The sequence below is a fragment of the Salvelinus alpinus genome, chromosome 7, assembly GCF_045679555.1.
Source record: "Salvelinus alpinus chromosome 7, SLU_Salpinus.1, whole genome shotgun sequence".
Taxonomy (NCBI): Eukaryota; Metazoa; Chordata; class Actinopteri; order Salmoniformes; family Salmonidae; genus Salvelinus; species Salvelinus alpinus.
This window is the reverse complement of record NC_092092.1, coordinates 43,787,800-43,794,983: the sequence shown is the minus strand read 5'-3', so window position 1 is coordinate 43,794,983 and position 7,184 is coordinate 43,787,800. Positions and strand designations below refer to the sequence as shown.

Sequence of the window (7,184 nt, the reverse complement as noted above, 5' to 3'; positions counted from 1 at the left end):
GCACAAGGTTTATGAACTGGTACAAAAAGCAATTCAACACTTAGAGTTTTTCAATTTCAATTTTTATACAAAATTCTTGCCATTAACAGAATGCTATATATATGGGGCATACAACAATCTCAGCTATGTAGATTTTGCTGCGAAGAGACAGAATCATGAGAACATTTATTCTGCTATTGCCCCTATGTAGCTCGTTTCTGGTCACAGGTTCAGGAATTATTAAAAAAATCACAACATTCACTTAAACTTTACCTTACAAATAACAGTGTTTGGAAAGCCACAGTTAGTCAATAAATAATATAATAATAATCGTAGGAAGGATTTATCTTTAGCTCAAAATCTGTGGATACTATACGATTAGAAAGGTTAAACATTTATGTAAAACATCACAGCACAATTGAGAAACATATGGAACATGGACACCAAACGAACGTGGTCTATGGTGATAGGTGGGATGGGCTGAGAGTGGCTGAGGGGTGGGATTGTTTGGCAATGGATTATTGTTATGCGACTGCTTTACATAAAAGTACCATGTATGCAAAATCTGTGTGTAAAAGTCAAAAGTTTGGACACACCTACTCATTCAAGGGTTTTCCTTTATTTGTCCTATTTTCTTCATTGTAGAATAATAGTGAAGACATCAAAACTATAAAATAACACATATGGAATCATGTAATAACCAAAAAAGTGTTAAACAAATCAAAATACATTTTATAGCCACCCTTTGCCTTGATGACAGCTCTGTACACTCTTGGCATTCTCTCAACCAGCTTCACCTGGAATGCTTTTCCAACAGTCTTGAAGGAGTTCCCACATATGCTGAGCACTTGTTGGCTGCTTTTCCTTCACTCTGCGTTCCAACTCATCCCAAACCATCTCAATTGGGTTGAGGTTGGGCGATTGTAGAGGCTAGGTCATCTGATGCAGCACTCCATCACTCTCCTTCTTGGTCAAATAGCCCTTACACAGCCTGGAGGTGTGTTTTGGGGTCATTGTCCTGTTGAAAAACAAATGATAGTCTCACTACGCACAAACCAGATAGGATGGCATATCGCCAGTGGTGTAAAGTTCTTAAGTAAAAATACTTTAAAGTACTACTCAAGTCGTTTTTTGGGGTATCTGTATTTTACTATTTTTGGCTACTTTTACTTCACTACATTCCTAAAGAAAATAATGTACTATTTACTCCATACATTTTCCCTGACACCCAAAAGTACTCATTACATTTTGACAGGAAAATGGTCCAATTCACACACTTCTCAAGAGAACATCCCTTGTCATCCCTACTGCCTCTGATCTGGCGGACTCACTAAACACAAATGCTTAGTTTGTAAATTATGTCTGAGTGTTGGAGTGTGCCCCTGGCTGTCCGTCAATAAAAAGAAATACAAAATTGTGTTGTCTGGTTTGCTTAATATAAGTTACTTGAAATTCTTTATACTTTTACTTTTTATACTTAAGTACATTTTAGCAATTCCATTTAGTTTTGATACTTAAGTATATTTAAAACCAAATACTTTTCGACTTTTACTCAAGTAGTATTTTACTGGGTGACTCACTTTTACTTGAGTCATTTTCTATTAAGGTATCTTTACTTTTACTCAAGTGTGACAATTGAGTACTTTTTTCACCACTAGGTATCGCTGCAAAATGCTGTGGTAGCCATGCTGGATAAGTGTGCCTTGAATTCTAAATAAATCAGACAGTGTCACCAGCAAAGCTCACCCACACTATCATACCTCCTGCTCCATGCTGGCAACCACACATGCGCAGATCATCCGTTCACCTACTCTGCGTCTCACAAAGACACGGCGTTTGGAACCAAAAATCTCAAATTTGGACTCATCAGACCAAAGGACAGATTTCCACCAGTCTAATGTCCACTGCTTGTGTTTCTTGGCCAAAGCAAGTCTTCTTCTTATTGGTGTCCTTTAGTAGTGGTTTCTTTGCAGCAATTCAACCATGAATGCCTGATTCAGTCTCCTCTGAACAGTTGATGTTGAGATGTGTCTGTTACTTGAACTCTGTAAAGCATTTATTTGGGCTACAATTTCTGATGCTGGTAACTCTAATGAACTTATCCTCTGCAGCAGAGGTAACTCTGGGTCTTCCTTTCCTGTGGCAGACCTCATGAGAGCCAGTTTCATCATAGTGCTTGAGGTTTTTGCGACTGCACTTGCAGAAACGTTCAAAGTTCTTGAAATTGTACAGATTGACTGACCGTCATATCTTAAAGTAATGATGGAGTGTTGTTTCTCTTTGCTTATTTGAGCGGTTCTTGCCATAATATGGACTTGGTCTTTTACCAAATAGGGCTATCTTCTGTATACCACTCCTACCTTGTCACAACACAACTTATTGGCTCAAACGCATTAAGAAGGAAAGAAATTCCACAAATTAATTTTCAAGAAGGCACACCTGTTAATTGAAATGCATTCCAGGTGACTACCTCATGAAGCTGGTTGAGATAATACCAAGAGTGTGCAAAGCTGTCATCAAGACAAAGGGTGGCTATTTGAAGAATCTCAAATATAAAAAATATTTTGATTTAACACTCTTTTGGTTATTACATGATTCCATGTTTATTAAAATGGGTGGGTGGGGGGATTATACAATAAAAGGGATCACAGCTTTCTCCTGGTCAGTCTGTCATGGAAAGAGCAGGTGTTCCTAATGTTTTGTACACTGTATAAAGATAATACTGTATCTCTATCATTCTCTTTGTTTACCACATATGACTGGGAAATCTATTTGAACTGGTAATTACTAGTTGGAAACTCATCTATTTTAGCCATATTACATTAGTCCCAAAAAGTGTGTGTAAGTGTGCGTGTGTAATATATATATATATATTTTTTTAGCTTATCAATAACAAGGGGTAAGATGAAAATGATTCACTATGAGCAAGGCCTATTTTGCTTTACAGTGCTCTATATTTGGTTTTGCACTTTTTATAATTAAGAACTATGATTTCCCACTATGACTGAATGCAGCAACAGAACAGTCTCATGACACAATTCATTTCATTTAGTTGTTGGTATTAGGAGGATAAACATGGCTGTCAATTTCAGGCAATTTTTATTTCACCTGGTTTTCCAAGTGGGTAAAATAGTTACAAAATAAACAAATCCACCAACATTAATTTCATTACAATGACAACAATCATGTGTAGCAAACTATTTCTTTACAGACTTTTAGTCATCTCAATACTTGATGAATTTCACCAAATGTTCACTCCATGTGGCCTTGTATTAGCCTAATTAAACCAAATCAGCCACAGATACCAATGAGAAAAAAACGAATTGTGTGAAAGAATTAGATATATTTCTTCATAGCACTGCATTAAGCCTACATTCTTCACAACCACAATTGTATTGTGCAGAGTGCAAATTTCAAAAGGTATAAAAGACTAAGACTAATGATTTTGCCACCCTCCCTCATGTATACAAACTGAATAAGAAAACGGTCTTTATTCAACAGTTAGACTTGACGTCACACAGCAGCAGTCTTTTTAATTCCATGTCTGGCCCAAAGGGGGAAGCCTTGTACTTTAGTCATTGTCAGAGCCCTCGGGGGGCAGGAATATCAAGGAATCATGGAAGTTGTGCCCATACGGGCGTAGTCTGTAAACCCCAAACATCATGACCTGCATCTGGTTTGGTGACATTCCGCTAAAGGTGATAGCTAAGTCAGAGCAACAGCCCTCCACCACATCCAAAGAGTTTTTGGACATGCCGTCTTGGATGAGTGAACCCACACTCTTACTGTTGAACAGCCCCTTGCCCTGTGTGTCCTCACCATTCTCTGCAAAGACCCCAGTGTACTTCAGACATATGGCCAGCTGTTTCTCCTCGCTTAGCTTCCACAGGGATCTGCCTCGCTCTGGACACTTCTCCCCGTCTTTGAACACGTTCACCAGCCTTCTGAGGGCTTCGTAGCTCAGCACGATGCCGCTCTCGTACTCCACGTACTCCAGCTCGCCCGATTTCATGGTGTGACCGATGTAAAAGGGCTCGTTGGGGTCTTTGGCCAGAACGAGGTACTTGAGGTTCTCAATAATGGCAAAGGTGGTAGGCCGCGCCACAAAGAACCAGCGCAGGTCACCGGAATTGTCATACGCGTGCTTCAGGGCCTTGTGCAGCTTGGCCCACTCGTCCTGTTCGTTAAGGTCCACCGCTTCCAGAGCTTTGGCTGACTCGGAGCTGTAGAATACGGCCTGGTCGCAGTGTTTACCCCAGGTGTCCTTGGCTGTGGCCCAATACACTAGGACCTTAGGCTGAACCATGATGACGCAATAGACTCGCACCTTCTGGCTCAGCTCCAACATCTGGGGCTCGGACAGGCTCTGTAGCTCGTCGTTGGTGGGAGCCTTGATGTGGTGGTGGTGGTGCTGGTCCTCTGGGCTAGACTGCATGCCTGGTGTGAAGCTCCCTAACAGGGACAACAACAGGCAGAATATGCCTCCCAGGGCCATCCCCTTCATGAAGGAGCTGCCTTCTGACAACATGTTCGTTTGTCAGCAGCACACACTGTGAAAGTAGGAAACAAACATTAATTTGCCAAATTACTAATCAAATGGATACTCATGGTGGTGGTCATGGATCAAAATAAAGAAGCTAGCTAGCTACATAACAAGTGACTGTCATTTCATGTTAGTTGAGTGTAAAAAACTATACTGAACAAAAATATTAAATGCAACATGCAACAATTTTAACGATTTTACTGAGTTACAGTTCATATAATGAAATCTGTCAATTGAAATAAATAAATTAGGCACTAATCTATGGATTTCACATGACTGGGCAAGGACTCAACCATGGGTGGGCCTGGGAGGGCATAGGCCTAACACTTGAGACTGGCCCACCCACTGGGGAGCAAGGCCTAACCTATCAGAATGAGTCTTTCCTTACAAAAAAGCTTTATTACAGACAGAAATACTACTCAGGTTCATCAGCAGGTGAATAAGCCGGATGCGGAGGTTCTGGGCTGGCGTTGTTACACGTGGTCTGCGGTTGCGAGGCCAGTTGGACCTACTGACAAATTCTCTAAAACGACATTGGAGGCGGGTCATGGAAGAGAAATTAACATTGAATTCTCTGGCAACAGCTCTGGTGGACAATCCGTAGTCAGCGTGCCAATTGCACATTCCCTAAACTTGAGAGATCTGTGGCATTGTGTTGTGTGACACAACTGCACATTTTAGAGTGGCCTTCTATTGTCCCCAACACAAGGTGCACCTGTGTAATGATCATGCTGTTTAATCAGATTATTGATATGCCACACCTGTCAGGTGGATGGATTATTTTGGCAAAGGAGAAATGTAAACAAATTTGAGATAAATAAGCTTTTTGTGCATATGGAACATTTCTGGGATATTTTATTTCAGCTCATGAAATCATGGGACTTTCCATATTGCGTTCGTGTGTTTTTCAGTGTAGTTCACTTTTTACTATTAGAATCAAGTTAGCAAAGGACAAACTTGTCAGTGCAAAATGAACAAACAATTTCATGGCTAACTGGCTATGAAACTTGACAAACAGGTTTACAAGTAAAGGGTGTATCAGAGTGCCAAACGTATACGCACGCGCAAACACTGCAGTGTTCTAAAATATTGGACCATTTCTCCGCGCAGCTCAAGCAGTTTATCAAACTGTCAACACATTCAAATGAATAGAGGACGTATACCGGGGGACGCGTTGGTTGGGAATTGTGGGGAGGTGCGCGTTCGGACTGTGCATCCCCCGAGAATGGTGGTCATAGTGGTCGTCTATGAGCAGCGTACTAATGTTACAAAGGGACGCCGTACTATCGCGTCTCAGCGTCTGCGTCTATGATTTACGCTTAATGAAGCTGTCGAACGTTAGGTAACATTACAGATAGCTAGCTACCTTAGCTATAATCACAAAATGGCAAATATCTCATTAAGACAAACGTTTCAACCAAAACATCAAGAAAACACTTACCTACAAACGACTTCCGCTGACTAAGAATTCCCTCCCTTATTTTTAGTTTCCACTCCTGTCGAGAGAGCTGTCAGGTATGCTGTGGCAGATCAAGGGGCTAGGGTTCCTGTCTAGAAGCACGATTTCGATTGCTCCTACAGTTTTGCATCGGTACTGCAGTTTAACTGACGCTCGGCCCAGAAAGACAATTTCCACATAGAGAAGTCAGATTTGAAAATTCCTAACAAGACACATTGGTCATCACCTTTGTGCACAAAACATCAACTGAATTATTCAATCATTGTTGCTCACAGTTGAAGATATTAACATTTTATACAACGGGTGGGTCAAATCCTGAATGCTGATTGGTTAAAACCTCATTCCAGACAGTTCCACAAGTTGCCACCAAAATGTTTATTTACTCTGTTCCATCTGACTGCGCAATCCACTGTCTCCTCAGCCTAGCCAGGCAATTTATCAACTTGATCTCCACTATAAAAAGCATCTAGACATTATCTCACATGTCTTTTAGAATAACATTAAGTTTTCAACAGCGGAGATAATTTAGAAACTTGATCTCCACTATAAAAAGCATCTAGACATTATCTCACGTCTTTTAGAATAACATCTCACATTTCTTTTAGAATAACATTACGTTTTCAACAGCGGAGATTCGTATAAACCTTGCTGTCTGTCTCTCTGACATTTGCAACATTGTTTCAATATTCAAATTCGATCTCCTACTGTCCCATAGTGTCGGGACGAGACAGACAGGCAGCGTTTCTCAGCCAGTCGAAATCATGAATCAGTTGGCATAATTTTTATGGATATATACAACAAAAATGTCAATTGAAAAAAGGTTAAACAAAACGCAGCTAATTTGCATTCTTTCCAGCTTCAGTTTGAAGTCATTGTGTTAATGTAGATGTGTTGTTCTTGACGAGTGAGCACATTTTCTATGCCAGGCGAAATCGCGCCTCATTGGCTCATTGTTAATGATGTTTCCAAATAAATGTCACTAGAAAACAGCTTAAACAAATGCAGCTACTTTGCTGTTATTATGTCTTCACTTTTTGACGTGACTGTAAGTTAGCTGTAGTTGGCTAGCTAGCAAGCAAGGGATAAGAACGTTGCCAGCCAGTATGGCAATGGAACATTTAGAACGAACGACTGGGTCGGGTCCATAGACACAGAACAAAAATACTGAACGACTGGGTCGTGTCTCTTGCAAGATTTGTGTCG

General features: G+C 40.6%; 1 protein-coding gene across 4 annotated transcripts; it reads right to left on the bottom strand.

Moving 5' to 3' along the window:
- Positions 1–3,061: 3,061 nt before the first annotated feature.
- c1galt1c1 (C1GALT1-specific chaperone 1) lies at positions 3,062–6,964 on the bottom strand. 4 transcript variants are annotated; one of them, XM_071410446.1, is made up of 3 exons: positions 5,964–6,964; positions 4,931–5,045; positions 3,062–4,529 (listed from the first exon to the last, which is right to left on the bottom strand). In XM_071410446.1, the coding sequence occupies exon 3, from the start codon at positions 4,505–4,507 to the stop codon at positions 3,551–3,553; it is 957 nt and encodes a 318-aa protein (XP_071266547.1). In that variant the 5' UTR covers positions 4,508–4,529; positions 4,931–5,045; positions 5,964–6,964; the 3' UTR covers positions 3,062–3,550. The 4 variants fall into 4 exon arrangements, with proteins under 4 accessions (XP_071266547.1, XP_071266546.1, XP_071266548.1 ...); XM_071410445.1 differs by lacking the exon at positions 4,931–5,045 and having other exon boundaries at positions 5,964–6,253; XM_071410447.1 differs by lacking the exon at positions 4,931–5,045 and having other exon boundaries at positions 5,968–6,093.
- Positions 6,965–7,184: the final 220 nt, after the last annotated feature.